Source organism: Vipera berus, assembly GCF_964194415.1.
Source record: "Vipera berus genome assembly, chromosome: 7".
Lineage (NCBI taxonomy): Eukaryota > Metazoa > Chordata > Lepidosauria > Squamata > Viperidae > Vipera > Vipera berus.
In genome coordinates this window covers 26604802-26626579 of record NC_138209.1, presented here as the reverse complement: position 1 = coordinate 26626579, position 21778 = coordinate 26604802, and the positions used below count along the sequence as shown (strand labels likewise).

General features: G+C 36.3%; 1 protein-coding gene across 1 annotated transcript in view; it reads left to right on the top strand.

Moving 5' to 3' along the window:
- FHDC1 (FH2 domain containing 1) overlaps positions 1-21778 on the top strand; it is a gene marked incomplete at its 3' end in the record, with an annotated part of 52483 nt that overhangs the window by 27817 nt on the left and 2888 nt on the right. The window contains exons 3-11 of the mRNA XM_081332826.1: positions 586-647; positions 1259-1358; positions 11525-11610; positions 11697-11797; positions 13453-13523; positions 13631-13738; positions 14651-14721; positions 15249-15366; positions 19770-19934. Coding sequence (XP_081188952.1) covers positions 586-647; positions 1259-1358; positions 11525-11610; positions 11697-11797; positions 13453-13523; positions 13631-13738; positions 14651-14721; positions 15249-15366; positions 19770-19934 — 882 coding nt within the window. The remainder of the gene's footprint in view (positions 1-585; positions 648-1258; positions 1359-11524; positions 11611-11696; positions 11798-13452; positions 13524-13630; positions 13739-14650; positions 14722-15248; positions 15367-19769; positions 19935-21778) is intronic.

Sequence of the window (21778 nt, the reverse complement as noted above, 5' to 3'; positions counted from 1 at the left end):
TAGAAGGTGAAAGATGTATCAAAGAATGGTAGCTCTCCCAGTTAACATGTGACATTTACTCTAGCCAATCCTTTCTTCAGCCACACTTGCTATATAGCCTACAATATATTTCTCTGGAGGGATTGCAGTTCTAGACAGGAGAAGGACTTTAATTAAAAATAACATAATGTAGGAAGTAGGTGAGCCTTATGGGGTGGGGTGGGGTGTCATAATGAGACAACAACTAAAATGACTCCTAGTATCCACCTATTTTCCTCATTATACAGCCTGGGCAAATAACAATATATTGGCACAATAATATTGTATATCCTTGCACCAGATAGCACCCTATTTTCACCAACTGAAGTTTCAGAATTGTTTTCATTATAGCGATCTGAGACTTGACAGGAACAATTTTGTCCATATTTCTTTCTCAGCAGAGCTGTATTATTATGTGGAAGTATGTTTACCTTTTCTTGTGATGTTTAGAATTAGCCTTGTTTTTGCTGTGCAGAATAATTTTATTCTACCAGAAATAATGACTTCAAATAACCATTGTGATTATTTTGCTCTGTCTGGAATGATATCTTTTGTTGCTTTTTGTAGATTAATATTTTGGATGCCAAAAGAAGTATGAATATTGGGATTTTTCTCAAACAGTTTAAAAAGTAAGTTACTCTCCTGTTATTGTAATTATTAGATTGATGATAACATAACATCAAGAAAAGAGATATATTCAGCTACAAATAGCATAATTACAAACTTAATTTGAAAACATATTCAAACTATTAACAATCTTACCTTATACTTGAGTTAACCTTACATTTTACTTTTAAGCAATCGTTTTGAAATTTTAGGCAACATGTAATATTATAATATTAGAGGTAATTTTGGTTGAAGTAAACTGTTTTTAAATTATATCTTATTTTTCTTAAAGATTGTATTTTTGACAATATGAACGTAAGGACAATGTCTTGATATTAATGTCTTTTTAAAAAAACAGTTGTGTTTATTTCAGATGAACTTGCTCATAGGCAGCTGTACATTTAACTACATTTTGATACTGAACATTGTTTTGGAACAGCAAATGATATTAAAAGATTCTTCCTTCTCAACAGTGCATCCAGATGTGCTGGGTTTCTTCCCAAAGTTCCTAACCAGCGTTAGATATACTGGCTGAGAATTCTAAAAACTGAAAATGTATAAGTTTGATAAAGAAAAATAAAGAATTCCTATGTTCCTAAACTAAAATGTATTTTCATTCTATTGTTTCATTAAGATCACTTGACTCTATAATTGAAGATCTTCACACTGGAAGAGACCTCTATAGCTCTGAGACCCTACGTGAGCTTCTTAAATTATTGCCAGAAGCTGAGGAGGTAAGAATAGGATTGCTTGCTTTTGAAAACTACTTGGAAACTTCAGTTGGATCAGAATGCAGCACCATACGTATACCATTAGTTCAACTATCTTTATTATTTCACATGTTACTTGTTTCATGAATATTACCCTAACAACAAGGATTTATCATGGGAGGTATCCACCAAGATGTGGACATTGAGCAGAATTAGGTTTTATTTTCATGTGTGCTGTATTTTAAGTTTCCTGTGATAGTTACTTCAGGATTAGAAAATATTGTATGAAAATACAATAGGGATAGGCATGGATAGGCATGTCTCAGTATGCCCATGTGATACCTCTGTTTCATAAGTTGCACTGATTGCCAATGCAATTTGCTATAAAACTCTACATGGCATTTGGTTAGGTTATTTTTGGTACCAACCATCTCCAGGTACATGCTGGCAGAGTTGATGTGCTCCAGACTCTAATTAAAGAGTCAGGATCCACAAAACATCTCCCTGCGATCTATGTGGCTTCCACCTAGTTCATATACCATTAGACCTCGAAAGACCCAGTTGTTCTCCAAACATCTTTACTGAATGTTTATTACAATAAAAGGTTTATTACACTGTGAGTTGCCTACAGATGGTTTGGAATTAGGTAGCACCTAAATGGCATGAAATAAATAGCAAACCCACAGTTCTTTCTCTGGAAAAAGAAGAAAAACTTAAACTCTTAAAATTATAGTATAGCACTAAAAAGAAAATGTTCTAGCCATGATATGTTTGTCTTGTCTAACTAGTTTTGCACTTAGTTTTGAAAAGACATTATGTGTTGAAGTACACATTAGGTAATCCTACTTAGAAGACTGGCTATGTGAGTGACAAAATAAAATGCAAGCAAAAGATTCCATCTGAGAAGAACAAGATACCGTCAGGACCATTTTAGGCCAAGAAACTCTACTTAAGGTATAGGGGTTTCAGAGACAGCATGGGAAGACTGTTCTGAGCAGAAGAAATAAAGTTAAAAAAGTTTCATAGACCTGTCAAGAAATGACCTTTTTAAAAAAAAGAAGATAGCAAGGTTATAAATACTGTATAAACCATAGTAAGAGACAACCAGCAATCTTCAAGGCCACGAACAGTAGCCATAAAACAGAAATTAATGGAATCTGAGATTTAGAAAAATGAAAAAAGCAGTATAATAGCCTTTCTTGTAAATGAGGTGAGGAGGAAGGGGTAGAACTGGAAATATTACTAAGAATGCTTGCTTTGAGGGATGAAGAGATATACGTTTCCCCATGGTATCATGGCAATGAACATTCTCAGTTTTCCAGTGGTAGTTTCATTAGAATTCTCTCCCCTTACTTTTTAATAAAGAAAAGTTGAAATGTCCATATTTAATATGAGATATAATAGAAACATAGGGACGCGGTGGCTCAGTGGGTTAGGACGCTGAGCTTGTCGATCAGAAGGTCGGCAGTTTGGTGGGTCGAATCCCGAGTGCCGCGTAGCAGAGTGAGCGCCTGTTACTCGTCCCAGCTTCTGCCAACCTAGCAGTTCGAAAGCACGTAAAAATGCAAGTAGAAAAATAGGGACCACTACGGTGGGAAGGTAACCGCTCCGTGCGCCTTTGGCGTCTAGTCATGCCGGCCACATGACCACGGAGACGTCCTCGGACAAGCGCTGGCTCTTCGGCTTTGAAACGGAGATGAGCACCGGCCCCTAGAGTCGGAAACGACTAGCACGCATGTGCGGGGGAACCTTTACCTTTACCTTTTTATAATAGAAACAGAAAAAAAACAGAAAAAAAATCAAATGAGACTAATATGGGAAGGAGAAAGCCAATGTGCAAAGAACAAGGATGAGAGAAAACTTCAATTTAGCAAGTCTGCAAGTAAATATGTATGGTGTCATGAATGTTTTTCTTTTAACTTAAAATTAACATGCTTGAACTTGAACACATCATTGCAGACACATTAGAAATATGAAAGAATTCACATAAAAATCTCCCTTCAACAACACTTTGCTTTGATACAAACGTATTTTTTTTAGTTAAAAATTGAGCAAAGTAAAAACTGGCATGTTAATAATCAATCTAAGGCTGCTATTGAGACTCCATATAGCATAAGGCAATTTTTAAATCTCTCAGAATCTAAAGGAGGGGGGGATGTTATGTTAACATTTAACTGTATGGTTTTTTTCACTCATTGTCACACTTCTGAAGAAAGCAAGTTTTGTGTATAGCACCTCGCTCCTTGCCATAAATTTAAACCAACGGTTTCAGATTTTGCTAGTTTACTCTTAAGATACAATAAATGCTTCTTCTTAAAAGATATGTTTTGATCTAGTACTCTACGGGAAACAGGAATGTCTTTTAAAATATAGCATAAAGTCAGACATTAAAAATTTTCCCTCTTCCCATTTTAGGCTCAGGGTGGTGGCAAGGTCTTGACTGCCCTTTAAAGCACAGGAAGAAAGAGTTAGGATAAAAAGGGTTACTAAAAAGTGACCAGGCAGTTTCCATGGTGATTACATTTGTGAATTCTTGTTTATGCACAATATTTAGTTTACATTGATACAGATTTTTTTCTCATTTAGAGTAAGTCAGTGTATTGCCTGGCTTACAGCTTAAATCCTTGAAATATTTCCTATGTTTAAGTACAAAGTTTGATTCTCTTGTTTCAAGTAGCTTTTTCTGTACAGCGTCTGCTCAAGTAACAAAGTCCCTTTCATTAGTGTTCTGTGAAGTTGAGAACTGGGCACTCAATGGCTCTTCATCTCCCAGTGATTTTAAGAAGTACTGAAATTAGCATACAAGAAAGCTGGGAATGTTTGGAAGTCAAATACAATGGCTTTGTTCACACACGATGCTAAGTGACACACACTATTTCAACAAGGTTGCTAAATAAGGTAGAATCGGGTTTGCAGATGAGGAACGTTGTTCTGGCTTGTCTGACCAATTCCTGGTTTCTTCCCACTCTTTTTTTATAGCTGTTTTGCATTATTAGATGATTAGAAGTTTGTTTGGATGCAAAATCAAACTAGACTGAGCCAGAAAATCTCAAACAAGTCATCTTTTTCATTTCAAACATTGTACACTAAATCACATTTGCAATAAACGTACCTCTTACTTATGGTTATTATAATGTTTGAATCTAGTCATTGGATTTACTCAGAAAATCATAGTGAAAACAAACCTTGTTTTGCCCAATATGTGAATTCAACCATATCAGTTGAACATGCTGAACTCCCAGTTATTCTTCAGTCAATAGTAAAGAATATTAGTCATGTAATATAAGGTATTAGTGAAAGAAAAAGTTAGATTGTATTGTACTGAATAACATAACATAGAAATTCTTTGAAAGTGACATAATTTTATATTATTTAAGTAAGGTCTTATGGGCTGATTCCCTCCTCCCTTTAGACTACTATCTACCTTCCTGGCTGATTTATCTAATGTTTCAGTCATACTTTCTATGCTAAACAACATACAAAGTAAAAATTAGAAAAGGGTAGGTTTACACTTTTCTGAATTCAGAAAGTAAACAGAAAAATGTCTGTTTGAAAATCATTAAATTCTACCTTGCATGTATTTTTATATCTTTAATGATGAACCTGTTATATTCCAAAGACTTAACTTACATATTGCATGTGTAATATGATTACAACTGTGGATGGTTCCAATGCTATTTCAATAATATATGGATATTTATATGACAGTAGATGCTACATCAATATCAGTAGCTAAAAATGAAGTGCAAAATTGTTTTGTGATCTAAGCAACATATTTGAAAAACTGCAGTGTTTTGCTCTAGTTTTATAAAGCAAATATGGATGTGACTTCAAAATCAAAACATAAACAGGAAAGGAAGTATTGCTACAAGGTTGCTGCAGCTTTGAAAATGTTTTAAAAATAATATTTAAAAGTATTAGATACATACGTTTCTGAATAAAGATTTTTTAGTTTTGGCAATGAAGTATTGGCTCAATACAGTATTTAATTATTTATATTCATTGGCCACTCATTTTTAGTGGACTCTGAGCTGCACACAAAACTAAGGTATAACAACTGCTAAAAATATTAAAGAGACAGCCCTGACTACCATGCTCTAGTGCAAAATCCATGAAACAAAACACAGGCAATTAAATAAATAACAAAAGGTAACTAATGCCCTTGAAGCTTTTGCTTGACTGCAGCATGGTCATCCTGAAGTAATTCTCTCTTTTTTCTTGTAACACACTAAATTGTCACAGCTTTGGAAATCCTCATTAGATACACAAAATGTATATGGTGAAACTGGTTTGTGTGCAAGGAGCTGGAGATTAATGGAAATTGTTAATACTTTGTTTCATGCCTGCACCTTATACCATATCCTTGCTATGGAGGCACATGCTCTGGTGAAAATAGTCTGTAAACCTTTTGGAACTATGCATAATCTATCAGGACTGTGATCTGCAATTTGATTAGAGCTTTATCTAAGTCCAATTAACAGTTAAAGAGAAGGTTAAACAAATAATACTCAAACATTGTAGTGTGTCATGTTTTCATTGATAGATTCACAGTCTTTGTTGAAAGAAGTATATGAAGGCCTAGGTCAGAGGTTTGCAATCTTGACAACTTTAAGACTTGTGGACTTCAGCTCCCAGAATTCCTCAGCTGGCTGAGGAATTGTGGAAGCTGAAGTCCGCAAGTCTTAAAGTTGTCACGGTTGCAGACCCCTGGCCTAGGATAATCAGCTCTCTTAGGGCAGTAGGTTGAGTCAACTGTTCTAATCAATGAGATATCAATCAAGTGTGATAGATTAATCCGAGGCCTCCATCAGTCCACTCTCAGGAAAATAGTACATAGATGGACAAAATAGACCACATTCCCAAAATGGTCATCCAGCAAAATCATCCCACATTCAATACTCTAAATAGTCCTAGGGTTATAGACTGTGTAGGATACTTGTATATTATATGATATTAATGGCCACAAGGAAAACACTGGAGTGGTGAGCATGACAGCTACCACTATTGTCCATAAACATGTTACACATTTTAAATTTGCCAGAGACCAACAGGCCTTTGGAACAAGGCTCTATTCCAGATAAGTTGAAAGTAAAATGTTTTGGCACTAATGAGAAATATTATATTTGGAAGAAATTAAACATTGGCTTCCAACTTTGAAGCATTGCAATGGGAGTGTTTTGGATCGTTTGGAACTTAAATGGCTCACAATCTTTGAGGAAACAGCAAATTCTACAAGGGAGCATCTAGATTAGTAAGCTGATGCTTAAATGAATGTAAGTCATGTAATATGGCAGCAGTCCTGAACACCCAAGTAAATCTATTACACAGTGGATGAAACAGAATACATTTCTTCTTTTGAAATGGCTGACTCAAATCTCTGATTTTAACCCAAATGAAATATAAATATTGTGGTATGACCCAAAACCCATATTGATGTGTTGTTAGTTGTTAGTTGCGAAGTCGTGTCCGACCCATCGCGACCCTATGGACAACGTTCCTCCAGGCCTTCCTGTCATCCACCATCCTCCGGAGTCCATTCAAGCTCACACCCACTGCTTCAGTGACTCCATCCAGCCACCTCATTCTCTGTCGTCCCCTTCTTCTATTGCCCTCAATCTTTCCCAGCATTAGGCTCTTCTCCAGTGAGTCCTTCCTTCTCATTAGATGGCCAAAGTATTTGAGTTTTAGCTTCAGGATCTGGCCTTCTAAAGAGCAGTCAGGGTTGATCTCCTCTAGGACTGACCGGTTTGATCGCCTTGCAGTCCAAGGGACTCGCAGGAGTCTTCTCCAGCACCAGAGTTCAAAGGCTTCAATTCTTTGGCGTTCAGCCTTTCTTATGGTCCAGCTTTCACTGCCATACATTGCAACTGGGAAGACCATAGCCTTGACTATACGCACTTTTGTTGACAGGGTGATGTCTCTGCTTTTTAGTGTGCTGTCTAGATTTGCCATGGCTTTCCTCCCCAGGAGCAAGCGTCTTTTAATTTCTTGGCTACAGTCCCCATCTGCAGTGATCTTGGAGCCCAGGAAAATAAAATCTGTCACTACCTCCATTTCTTCCCCATCTATTTGCCAGGAATTGAGAGGGCCAGATGCCATGATCTTGGTTTTCTTAATGTTTAGTTTCAACCCAAATTTTGCACTCTCCTTCTTCACTCGCAACAAGAGGCTCTTTAGTTCCTCTTCACTTTCTGCCATTAGAGTGGTGTCATCTGCATATCTTAGGTTGTTGATGTTTCTTCCGGCAATCTTAATTCCAACTTTTGATTCATCTAGCCCTGCCTTTCTCATGATGTGCTCTGCATATAAATTAAATAGGCAAGGCGACAGTATACAGCCTTGCCAGACTCCTTTCCCAATTTTGAACCAATCAGTGGTTCCGTGTCCAGTTCTCACTGTTGCTTCTTGGCCCGCATATAGGTTTCTCAAAAGACAAATAAGATGGTCTGGTATGCCCATCTCTTTAAGGACTTGCCAGAGTTTGTTATGATCCACACAATCAAAGGCTTTAGCATAGTCAATGAAGCAGAAGTAGATGTTTTTCTGGAACTCTCTAGCTTTCTCCATGATCCAGCGTATGTTAGCAATTTGATCTCTAGTTCCTCTGCCTCTTCGAAATCCTGCCTGTACTTCTGGTAGTTCTCGATCCACATACTGCTGAAGTCTAGCTTGTAGGATTTTAAGCATGACTTTACTAGCATGAGAAATGAGTGCAATGGTGCGATAGTTTGAACATTCTTTGGCACTGCCTTTCTTTGGAATTGGAATGTAAACTGATCTTTTCCAATCCTGCGGCCACTGTTGAGTTTTCCAAATTTGCTGGCAAATTGAGTGTAGCACTTTTACTGCATCGTCTTTTAAGATTTTGAATAGCTCAGCTGGAATACTGTCACCTCCACTAGCTTTGTTGTTGCTCAGCTTTTCTAAGGCCCACTTCACTTCACATTCTAGGATGTCTGGCTCGAGGTCAGTGACCACCTCATTGTGATTGTCAGGGATGTTAAGCTCATTCCTGTATAGTTCTTCTGTGTAATTTTGCCACCTCTTCTTAATCTCTTGTGCCTCTGTTAGGTCCCTGCCATTTTGGTCCTTTATCATGCCCATTTTTGCATGAAACGTTCCTTTCATCTCTCCAATTTTCTTGAAAAGATCTCTGGTCCTCCCTATTCTATTGTTTTCTTCTATTTCTTTGCTCCGTTCATTTAAGAAGGCATTCTTATCTCTTCTAGCTATTCTTTGGAATTCTGCATTTAATTGGGCATATCTTTCTTTTTCTCCCTTGCCTTTCGCTTCCCTCCTTTCCTCAGCTATTTGCAAAGCTTCCTCAGACAGCCATTTTGCTTTCTTGCATTTCTTTTTCTTTGGGATGGTTTTGGTTGCTACCTGTTGTACAATGTTGCGAACCTCTGTCCATAGTTCTTCAGGCACTCTGTCTATCAGATCTAATTCCTTAAATCTATTTGTCACCTCTACTGTATATTGAACAGGGATATGATTTAATTCATACCTGACTGGCCTAGCACTTTTCCCTACTTTCTTTAATTTAAGCCTAAACTTTGCAACAAGAAGCTCATGGTCTGAGCCACAGTCAGCTCCTGGTCTTGTTTTTACTGACTGTATAGAGCTTCTCCATCTTTGGCTGCAGAGCATATAGTCAATCTGATTTCTGTGTTGACCGTCTGGTGATGTCCATGTGTAAAGCCGTCTCTTGGGTTGTTGGAAAAGAGTGTTTGCTATGACCATCGTATTCTCTTGACAAAATTCTATCAGCCTGTGCCCTGCTTCATTTTGTACTCCAAGGCCAAACTTGCCTGTTATTCCAGTTATCTTTTGGCTTCCTACTTTAGCATTCCAATCCCCCATGACGATAAGGACATCATTTTTGGGTGTTAGTTCTATAAGGTGCTGTAGGGCTTCATAGAACCGGTCAATTTCATCCTCTTCAGCACCGGTGGTTGGGGCATAGACTTGGACTACTGTGATATTGAATGGTTTGCCTTGGATTCGAACTGAGATCATTCTGTCATTTTGAGGATTGTATCCCAGTATTGCTTTTCCTATTTTTTTATTGACTATGAAGGCTACTCCATTTCTTCTGAGGGATTCTTGCCCGCAGTAGTATACCTGATGGTCATCTGAATTAAATTCACCCATTCCTGTCCATTTTAGTTCGCTGATACCTAAGATGTCGATGTTTAGTCTTGCCATCTCTTGTTTGACCACGTCCAGCTTTCCTTGATTCATGGATCTTACATTCCAGGTTCCTATGGAGAAAAAATCTTTACAGCATCGGACTTTCCTTTCACCACCAGACATATCCACAGCTGAGCGTCCTTTCGGCTTTGGCCCATTCGCTTCATTCTTTCTGGCGCTACTAGTACTAGCCCTCTGCTCTTCCCCAGTAGCATATTGGACGCCTTCCGACCTGAGGGGCTCATCTTCCAGCGTCATATCGTTTTGCCTTTTGGTACTGTCCATAGGGTTTTCATGGCAAAGATACTGGAGTGGTTTGCCATTTCCTTCTCCAGTGGATCACGTTTTGTCAGAACTCTCTGCTATGACCTTTCCGTCTTGGGTGGCCCTGCACGGCATAGCTCATAGCTTCATTGAATTACGCAAGCCCCTTCGCCACGACAAGGCAGTAATCCATGAAGGGGCATATTGATGCAAGACAATCTAAAAATATTAATGAGTTAAAGCAATTCTGTAAAGAAGAATGGATCAAAATACCTCTAACTGCTAGCCGGTGACAGGGATGATAGAAAGGTTTGTAAACTTTCTCTCAACACAGTTGTCAGTTACAATTGTGATTTTATTTTTATTTATCGTTTTTAGCAAGTGCATTGTTTTTTACAGTGCCATGTATGTAGAGAATCTGTATATTCAGATGAGTCCCATAAATCAGACATGTCAAACTTGTGACATCATGTGACGTTGCGCGACGTAGCAGAGCTTTTTTCCCATTGCCAGCAATGGGGTGGGCGCGGTTTTGTCGTGATGTGTCTGGCCTGCCGGCCGGCAGTTTAACACCCCTGCCATAAATACTTAAACATAATATGTTTTTATTCATTTACATAATATGTGGGAGTGATTTTGTTTTTGTCTCTGTGGCATAGTAATTGTTAATTGCTGCAGTATTTTTTAATGTGCTTAAATTTAGAAATATCTTTTAAGCCACATAGTCTTCTTCAATTTGATGCTCTTTAAATGTTTGAATTACAAATCCCATTATTTGTAATACATTTCAGGCCAATACTGTGGTGTATGACAGATCTTCCCTTAAATGGCTAGCAATACCTATTGAGCAAAGCCACCTGCAAATTGTGGAATTTTATTTGGTTTAAAAATAGTTTTCTCTTCATGTTAAACCCACCCTTAGAATCTAAACTATGTGAAGGGAAAGAAATCTTTAATGAAAGAAACATCTCATTTGAATAGAGGCCAAGAATTGCCCTCCTAAAGGAGAAACATAGAGAAAGAAATGAGACAAAACTTGTTTTTTAATTATTTATGTGCTAATGAGTTGGCAAACTGTCATGCTATTTTATAGCAGTGAATGCTGCTAACCTCCAGGTGTATGTACATTATTCTGCATTTGGGTGAAGATTTTGAAGACTTCTCTATATCTGATGCTTACTAGGCCGAATTTTTCAGTGATTATAAAAAGCCAAATTAACTTACTTATTGTGAAAAATCAGTCTGTGTTTTTTCTTAGAAGGCCAGTTGCTTATTGACATGTTTTGAACTTTCACACGATATTTTCATTATTTGGAGACATAAGACTGGGCAAGTTTAATCATCATAGATAATATTGGGGAATGCTATCATGATTTGCAAAAATATTAAAGTGTCCTGAGCTGGAATTAGATGTTACAGCAAAGTGTAGAAAGCAACAATTGGATACATCACCTCTTTTTTCTGCCCTGGAATCTTATTGACAAAAAATGTAGTCATGCTATAATTTCTTTTCCCTTTAATAATAAATGAGAAATTTAGAGGACTTTAGATAATAATATCTCATAACATCTTTTTTAATTTGAATATTATTAAATAGTGTGGATAGGGCATATATAGTATTTTCATATTAACCTTGAAATATTTTTTTACTGTGGTGAACTCTTAAATGTACTCTTCAACATCTTGCTTCAATTTCGATTGATTTATCTTCTTTATTCCCCCCACCCTTCCAGGTAAAGAAGTTAAAGGATTTCAGTGGCGATCTCTCAAAACTTTGTCAAGCAGATTCATTTATGTATATGCTAATCCAGGTGCCAAAGTAAGGAAATGTTGGGTTTTTGTTATTTACACTAAATTCACTATTTCTTGCATCACAATTTTAAAGCTTATTTTGTTTATTTTCAGCTATTCCCTGCGCATTGAAGCAATGGTGTTAAAAAAAGAATTTTCTCCATCATGTACTTCACTGCAGAAAAACATGACAATTATAAAAATGGCTACAAAGGGTAATTAAACATGCTGCAGCATGCATTAGGATCTTGTTTTTCTTAGCAGGTTAATCAACTAACTAGAGAGATGAGATCTGGAATTTCAGGTACCTATTAGCTATTTAAAGAAGGAAGCTAGCTCTGACACATTCCATAAGGGTGTGTGTTGCCATGTACATATGTTATCAATCAAGTGTGTATGTTGGTGTATAACAATTTTGATGTATTCTGAATTTGATAGAATCATTTTCTATTTTTTCTATTTTCCTGTATTTGTATTCTGATTTTGCTTTTCTTAACATCATATAATTTTCAGTCTTTTTCAACGGCATAACAGTGACTTTTTTTAGCTTTATTAAATCTTGGGAACAGCACAGATGTGCATTCATTTTTCCCTTATACATTATTCATTTTTATAATGCTATTATGACTGAGTAATGGTGCTTAATTTATTGAATGAAAATCATTGCATTGTGCAGATAGGTAGTCATTGATTTTAGACTAATACTTAGCTACAGTACATTTAGTCATGGTTTATTGAATAACTTTATGACATGGCCTCCTAGTGCTGATAGTAAATAACTTAAACTAGATTCCCAAACAGCTAAAGTATAGTTTGCAAATCATAATGATTGCAAAATCTTGTGCTACATAAATCACAGTATGAATTAGAAAAATATATGAAACCACCCATTAATTTTTAAGATCTAAGCATGTTGCATTTCTCTTCTTTCAGCTGTTGATTGGTAAAATACTTACTCTGCCTTAAATCTGTTGTGCTATTTAGACATTTATTGGCCTAAGGAATGATGCTGTCCATTAGTCATCCAGAAACATCTAAATGCATAGGGGTTCCTCAGGTTACTCTACTTAATCAGCCTCTGGCAGTTTCCAGTTTGTTAGTCTTCCAGCTGCAAAATACGTAATTTCATTCAGAGCAGACCTTTCTCACTAGCTTTAGACCTTTTGACATAGCCCTCTTGAACTGAAAGAACTATGGTGTGTCATAAATATATTTTTCCCTCTACATATCCCTTCCTATGTGGAATTCATTGTAGGCCAGACTGATGAACATTGTTTTAGGGAAATAAATGTTTAATCTAGGGAAATAAACTAATCTTCTAGGTGTTGTTTTCACACATCTACATAAAAGGACATTTGCACAAATTCAGACAGATTCAAATAAAATATCAAAATGAAGTTGAGCTCCCCGTTTCCAAAGAACCTTCCAAGCCCCCCCATCCATCCCCAATTTCTCATAATCAGAAGACCCTATTAAATGGCATAAGTTGTAGCAAAGAAGATGGAGCTTAAAAGTTTTGCTTTGGTTGTCTGCAGTGCGTAGATCTATTTTATAGAGTACAGTCTCAGTGTTCAGAGAAAAAAAAAACCTATTAGCCAAGGATGGACCAAGGAAGGCAGCTGATGAGGTTTTCATTAGCTCCAGCTAAAATTTGTTTACTTCTTTATCACATATATTTTTGCCAATAATTAGATTTATATCCTCTCCCTAAATTACCTAAATTACCTAAATTACCCTAGTTTACTCCCTAAATTACCCTAGTTTCCTCTAAGAAAAATAAGATACATTGAATGTGCAAAATATTGAAGTATAATTTATTTGTCTCCTAAACAAATGCCCATTGGTTAATACTTCTTGTGTCTTTTTCCAGAGCTGATGTGCTGTGAAGAACTGCATGCCATATTGCACTTGGTCCTTCAGGCTGGGAATATTATGAATGCAGTAAGTGGATTAGCCTCTTTGCAGATGGCAAGTAGGGCAAAGAATTTCAAGCCTTGTGGATTGACCTCCCATATCTCTTCTGCCTCCCCCTCCACTCTTCTGCATAGGGAGGCTGTGCTGGCAATGCAGTTGGCTTCAAGCTATCCTCATTACTCAAGTTGGCAGATACAAAAGCAAACAGGCCTGGGATGAATCTGCTTCATTTTGTTGCTTTGGTATGTAAATTGCCATTTCTGAGATAACAGTCTATAGACATCTAAGCAGAAGGAATAGGTAATGGATGGGATATTATGGGACAGATGAGGGCTGCAAAATTGAGGAGCAAATCGTTTTTCCTAATCCTTGCTTAATTTGCAATGCTCCTGAGAATCTAAAATTTAGCATTTGTTTTAGTGATTTTTGTTAATATTTCCCTGCACACTGGTTTAACAGCTAATTTGAAGTGTCCAGAGAGAGGGCAAAAAAGAGATTAAGCCGGAAATGTTGTACCGATAGTCCTCAATTTACAGCAGTTCATTTAGTGACCGTTTGAAGTTACAATGGCACTGAAAAAAGTGACTTATGACATTTTTCATACTTACAACCATTGCAGCATCCTCATAGTCACGTGATCAAAGTCATATTTATAATGGTTGCAGTATCCCAGGGTCATGTGATCACCTTTTGTAACCTTCTGATGAGCAAAGTCAATGAGGAAGCCAGGCTCACTTTAACAGCCGTATTACTAACTTAACAACTGCAGTGATTCACTTAACAACTGTTGAAAGAAAGGTCTTAAAATGGGGCAAAATTCACTTAACAACTGTCTTATCAACAGTAATTTTGGGCTTAATTGTGGTCGTAAGTCGAGAACTATCTGTATTAATTTTCAGAAAAGGCATTAGTATGCAGCCTTTATCTAATGGCCTTTCCTACTGCAATTTGATTGTATTCTGGTGGTAGACTGTTACTCAGTCATTCTAAAAACGTCCACAATTAAGATGGAAACTTATCAGTTTTCTTAAATGAGGTTTTGAAAAACATGATCCATAGGTTTAAAGCAGAAGCCTCTTAATTGCTCTGGGGAAAAATATACATTGATTGCTATTGAATGAAATGAAATGTTACTGGGATTTTGTTTGTTTCAGGAAGCCCAAAAGAAAGATAGAGTTCTTCTAACCTTTTCAGAAAAATTGCACCATGTTCATGAGGCAGCAAGGTAAGTAAGAAAACTGTAAACATTGGGTTATTCTCTTCACAGAGAACATAAATTGGTATGCAGAGTTTGGGCATGAAAACTGAAATTTAAGGAAATATTTACTGTAGACTGTTTTCATTTTCACAGCAAAAGGAAATATGAATGCAACTTTCCTGTTTAGAGTTTGAATTCAAGAATATTTAAAGGGGTTTTTCATGGCAGTTAACTTACTAAACCTTACTGGATTATACATATTAATCAATTGATTGCACTGATTAAAGTTTCATTTAATGTTGCAATCATATTATTTAACATCTTGCCACCATTGTATCCTTCCACTTAAGAATCAGAATTGTAACACTCATTGCATTAATGCAAATACTTTGACTTCTGTTGTGAATGTCATGATTCAACAATGTTGGCTGATGATTTGCTTAGACACTGTTCACTAATGTGTCCCATTAGCAAATACGATGGTTTAAGTTGTCCACATTTCAATGGGGAAATGCTCTTTTCCAAGGTAGATTGAGATTGCTGTTTCTCTGCAGGATATCTGTAGAAAGTATTGAAACTGAACTTCAGTCCCTGTCATCAAAGACAAAATCTCTAAAGGATAGTATTCGCCGGGACACTGAACTCTTTCGGCAGATGGAAGGATTCCTTCAGGTTTGTTGCAGATTCTTGATATGTCTGTTTATTATACATTTATATATTGAGCTGCATAATTTAAATTCAGTTAGTGTGCTTAACAGATAATAAACCCCTTGTTTCTTTTAGAAACCTTTTTCAGTGGTACTCTTGCTAAAATTCTGTAGGCACTTTAAGGGGTTGCTTTTCCCAGTCAAACCAACACAGTTTGTTGTCCTGAAAGGGTATGGTGTGTGAAATGGTTTTGTCAAGTGTCTATTATTTAAGCAGTGCTAACTGGTTGATCAATGGAATTTCCTGCCCACCCACTTTCCTCTGCTTGCGGAAAAAATAATGCTTTAAAAAGGTTTCTTTTCTTAACAAATATTACCACTTCAGTATGGAAGCTTATGTTTGTGCTTTTTCAGTAGCTTTGAGGTGATGTAGTCTGAAATTCAGTACAAACATTTAATTGCACCACTGTTTCAATTTGATGAAAGCCAAGTAGTATAATGCTTAAGGCAATTGAACCTATCTGTTTGCCTTTGTGCTGGTGATCAAAGCATTCTTTCCTACAATCTCTGATTTATTTGTTAAAAATTCTTCCATTATAGACAATTTTAAACATCCTGGTTTTTAAAAGCCTGTTAAGTATTTTATTCATTATTTCTATAGAAAGGATAGAATAGTTGAATAACAGGAATTAGTGTCTTATTAGTTTTGTAAATTAGTAATTAGAATAATGCTACCCTAATGTGTCTCAGATAAGATGTTGCATTTTTTTAATATTCATTAGTATACTCTGATGTCCAACTGGATTTTATAAACTCAGATATTTTTACAACTGATGTCATACTTCTCAGATTAGTCTTATAGAATGAGGCTTTCTAAGATAAAGAATGAATTTACTTCTAGGAGAATGAAGAACTGATTTTAGTCTACAACTTATTTTTATGAATACTTTGTTTTTCTGATTTATGGATAATATCTGCTAAAATTGATTAGCTTTTGCATTGGATATATTTGACTCTTGTGTGTCTTTTCTGTCTTTCATATAATTGCATTTGTTCCTTACAATGTTCAGATACATAAGGTAATACTTGCTTAAAGCTTTTGTCTTAATTAAGATCTCACGTATCTAGTGATATCATAGTTAGGGAACCAATTTTATGACCATTTTTACTGCAGTTGTTAAGTGAATCCAGCTATCCCAATTGTCTTTGTTTCTTGGCAAAGAGAAGCAGGGAAAGTTGCAAAATCATGATCATGTGACCACAAGATGTTGCAACCATCATAAAAATGAGCCAGTTGCCAAGCACTCAAATTTTGACTATGGAGGTGTCAACTGTACAAATGAGCATGGCTGCAGCCATTTTCCTTCTCATTCTGGGTTGCCACATAGAATGGGAGGGAGGTTGCCCACATGCTTCGCTAGTCAAAATAATCTTTTGTCCTATGGGAATGAAAGCTACCGGCTGCTCCCAAGACTAGGGACTGGACGTTGCATAAAAAGCCCACCAAATAATCATATTGGGGAACGTAGTTGCTTGCATAGCTTTTGTGGGTGGGACATTTAATTTTGTATTGGAAAATTGTTACTTGTGTATCCAGACTTGATTTCACTCTTGACCATGCCTATATTTTGTAACTAATAAACATGTTCTTTGAGGAATTTGCAAGCCTCTGAGTTCTGCTTTATTCATCTCTGTCTGTCGGAACCATGACAGGAGGTTATGCAACAGTCGTAACTTTGAGAACAGGTCATAACTAACTTTTTCTGAGGCTGTCATTATTTGAATTATCAATGAACGGTCATAAGTCGAAGACCACCTGTAGATAAGTGAAACACCCATACTTAGATATTCTGTTTGTGCAGGTCCATTAAGAGGCCTATATTCACATGTCTTGGGTGGTGTTTACATTATGTTAGTTACACATAACACATTAAATAAATAAACACATGAAGTAAAGATTCTGCAAGTATTCTATTTCTAAATAATAGGAGAAAGTAAAATTTTAAAAGGTTGACAATACTTATTAGTATAGAGTAGATAAATGGGAAGTTAATTAGAGTGAAGTTTGATTTTATCAAATTAATGGTTTGCAACCTTCCCTGCTTCCCTTTGCCAAGAAACAAAGTCAATTGGGAAAGCTGGATTCATTTAATCACTGCAGTAAAAATGGGCATAAAATTGGGTTCCTAAACTATAATTTCACAAGGTCTTAATTAAGACAAAAGCTTTAAGTAGGTATCATCTATATCTGAACATTGTAAGCAACAAATGCAAATATGAATGACAGAAAAAAATACATATGTGTCCAAACCAACACTTTATTGTTTAGGCTTTGAATATTAGTTTACATTAATGACAGCTGCCAACTGTCATTACACACTCCTGTACTTCATTGGTAATAGTTATTACTACAAATGATTTTGTATCACCTATTCAGTATTAAGAAATATTTAAGTTTTCCTAATGTCCTTGTTAAACTTTTGCTGGCATCCTGAGTTTGACGTGTAGCTGATTAAGAACTTGATCCCTGAATTGTCTTTGCAAAGCGCCTTCTTTGTCCACCCAAAAGTGTGAATCACTAATTCAGGCAAAGCAAGGGGCATCAAGTCTCTTTATAAGGTACAGAAAAAAATGAGGCATGCTGGATATGCAGTACATGTAATATGTCAGAAAACAAGCGATCAAACAGTAAAGGAGATTGATTACACGTGACACTTGAACAATAGAAAATGTTGATTCTAGATAACATTCCACAGCAAATTTATGGGTTACATTATTCTTTCCTAGCCGACTTTGTATCTTTCTTAAAATTTGCAAGTGTATTCAAGGACTTTCAGAATACACTATTTATTGTTTAGTATTGAAAAGACAAGTTTTCGCATACAAAAATAGCCTTGACTTAGAAGAAAAATACATGTTTTCCTGAAGTTAAAAAGAGGCCTTGACTGCCATGTTAAAGGTGCTAATATCACCTTTTAAAATGCTAATACTGAAGAAAATATTTAAAGCAACAGACATATAATTGCCATATTAATTTTAATTAGACTAATTAAAAACATGCAACTAAGGTTTCAGTCTCCCTTTATTTTAAAAATGCATCTAATATAATCGTTTCTAAAAAATGCTGAATAAATCTGATTTAAAAATCTACTCTCGTTATTACTCATAAACAACCTATCTAACAAGAAAGGTAGAGCCAATTTTTCATACTCCCTCTTTAGGTCATCTTCATAACTCTTTGCTGAGTGAAATAGCTTTTTTTTCCTTTTTGTTTAACAGATGAATTTAAGATAATCTACCTTTCTTAGAATAGCATTTACGTATCTCCATGCCTTTTTACCTTCAGGCTTTCTCTTTCATTTTGTAAGCAAAGTCATGAGGAAAAGAAAGCTTAATAATACATGTCTGGCACTGCCATCCCTTTTTTTAAAGAATGCTTTTTTAGGGAATGAATGGAAGTTCTGAAGGAATCTGCTTTGTTTCTGTTGCATGTTTTTTAAACAGGAAAAAAAAGGAATTGGGAAGATTTCAGCTTAACTTGATCAAATATCTGTTACTGGTTATTTGTTAAATTGGATTTGAATTTGAAACTCAGTGGTCCAAAGGGCTATATTAATTACAAGAACAGATGCTGATACACATAAGTGGACTTTTATCTGTTTATAATTTCAGATGAGATTTCATAGTTGAGTCTTCTGCATTATTGTAGACCAGGGTTCTTCAAACTTGGCCCTTTTATGGCTTGTGGACTTCAACTCCCAGAATTCCTCAGCTAGGCACGCTGGCTGAGGAATTCTGGGAGTTGAAGTCCACAAGTCATAAAAGGGCCAAGTTTGAAGACCCCTGTTGTAGACAAAATGAAATATTTGGTAGAAAATAATGAGCATGTACTATATTCCTCTCCTTTCATAGATATATATATTCTGTAACGGAATACTAATGCTTTCAATCAATAATCAACATTCTTTATATGGCAACAGATATTTATGGCTTATTTCACAAGTGCTTAGGGTTTTTGCCCTTCCTTTCTCATCATTTCACTGAACTATAGGAAAGGGGAAAGCAGCTCTTTGGGGATCTGCATTTTGTGAAGAGAGGTATAATATATTTGATTCATTTCTGAATGATGAATGCTGTTGGCATAATTATTGCCCATGAAGTGCCCACTCGTTCTACTACTCTTTTGTATAAACTTGTATCACAGGTTTGTGCCATACTTAAAAAAAACAACCCTGCGAAACCTGTTTGACTGGAAGGATAAAAAGTTGTATGTAGACCAAAGTGAGCACAGCAACTGTTGTGCCAGTGCTATAGGCTACAGTCTCTTGCTACAGATGACACTCTGGATTTCTGAAATTAGCAGCTGCATGCATAGCATGTAAGAAATAATCACTCATCAATCTCTATGTATTTTACTTTTATTTAAAGTTTGCTGTTAAAGAATTAAAAGAACTCGACCATTGGAAACGAGATCTGATGAAAGAAGCACACGCCCTTATAGACTTTTTGTGTGAAGACAAAGAAACTATGAAACTGGAGGAATGCTTTCAGATCTTTCGAGATTTTTGTTTAAGGTTCAACAAAGCTGTTAAGGTAACAACAACTCCAAAACTCAGAAATATCTAATGGCCTTAAGTGATAAAGTTGCTTTATTACTATTAATATTGTGATTTGATCCATTGAGTCAAATAATGCATGACACCCTTTGGGGCTAACGGGGAGCCATTTCTCTGTTCTCTCATCCCTGTTTGCCTACCCCCTCCTGATTTTCCAGAGTTGTACTTCTTACCCTTGCCAAATTCCTGAAAGAGCTATTTCTGCAAAACTCAAGATCATAAAGTTCTTGGAGTACACAATTACATATGTGTCCATACAAATATGTGTGGCTGTGTTCTTGACAAAGCTCCTCAGATGCACTGGAATAATGTGTATTTTATAAAGTTTTGTTACGCTGTATTCATTCATTTATTAGTTTATATTGCCACCCAATCATGAAGACCATAAATCAGATAAAAACAACATCTTTTTTTTTTTAAAAAAAGAAACCATATTGCACAAGACGCAAGTTCATCCATCCAAAGCAGTGAAAAAAGCCCAGACAATCTTTGCCTGAAATGGTATAGGGTTTCTTCCAAAGTCCTGTTCAACTCTGTTATTCTGCTATTCAATCACAAAAACTCCCTACCTAGTTCCTGGAAGAAAAGCCAGGGATTCATGGCTTTCCGAAAGGCAAATAGGATTGTGGCCATCTGGCTGTCTTGGTTGAAGCTGTGCCTTGCAGTAGGTGCGGCAGTAAACAAGGCACGTCTTCTGGCAAGATGGGACTCTTACGTGATGGGATCTAGAGCATACCAGCCTTATCAAATCTTATCAGTCAGGTAGAAGTAATTGGAAAAAGGCTTTGTAGGTCACAATCAGCACCTTAAAACACATGCTGGAAGAATACGATAACCAGAAGTTCATGGAATATTATATGGACACAACTTGAGTAAGACCTTGTGGTCCAGGAATGGGCATAACTGGCATACAAGATAAATTTGTGCAAAGGTTTTCAAAACTATGCTATTGCCTGTTCTTCAAGCAGGAACCATATTTTAAGGACCCAAAGGTGATTTTTTTTCAGGAGGCAACTGGACTTTTTTGTGTTTCTTTGGAAGACGTCTCACTTCTCCTCCAAGAAGCTCCTTCAGCTCTGACTAGATGGTGGGGAGTGGAAGAATTTATATTGCATGCAGACAGATGGTCATTTATCAAAATTAAAAAGAATCAAAATTAGAAATTATTTACATCCAGGTGGTCCTAAAATCGTCATTCATTCAGTTTTGCTGGGGTTGAACTTGAGCCTGCTTTCCCCTATCTAGATTCCCATGATCTCAAGTCACTGAGATGTAACTTTAGAGGCATTGCTTGAATGGCCAAGCATTTAAATGTATTACTGGGAAATTATATGTATTGCTGATAATACGTAATCACTTGCCAATACCTGGGCAGGTGTTGGAACATTCTAGAGTTTATAGAAATTTATTTGGTGGTAGTCTTGCAAAAGGTTTGTCATGTGTCTGGGCATATTTCCTGCTGAACCTCATTTGTTTATTCTTGACCTCCAGAAAAGTAACACATTCACCTTTGAGCTCCTTGTTCCATCAAGCTTGTTTAAATTATAATTTTATTTTATTTACTTTGTTTCATTGTTACTCATGAACTTTCATGGATGCAGAAAGATTAGCTGTGGCTATTCAGCCTTTGGCCTTAGGGTCCTGTCAGCACTGCAGGAATAAGATAAATATATTTTTGAGCTGCCCAAGTCCTAATGACTCTGAGCAGCTTACAATTAAATGTTCCTCTTCTAACTGACTGCGCTGATGACCCTGCTACCTCAGTTTTTCTTCATATAAAGGGCTTGTCTGAAATATTTTCTCAAGGTGTCTTGGAGAAGG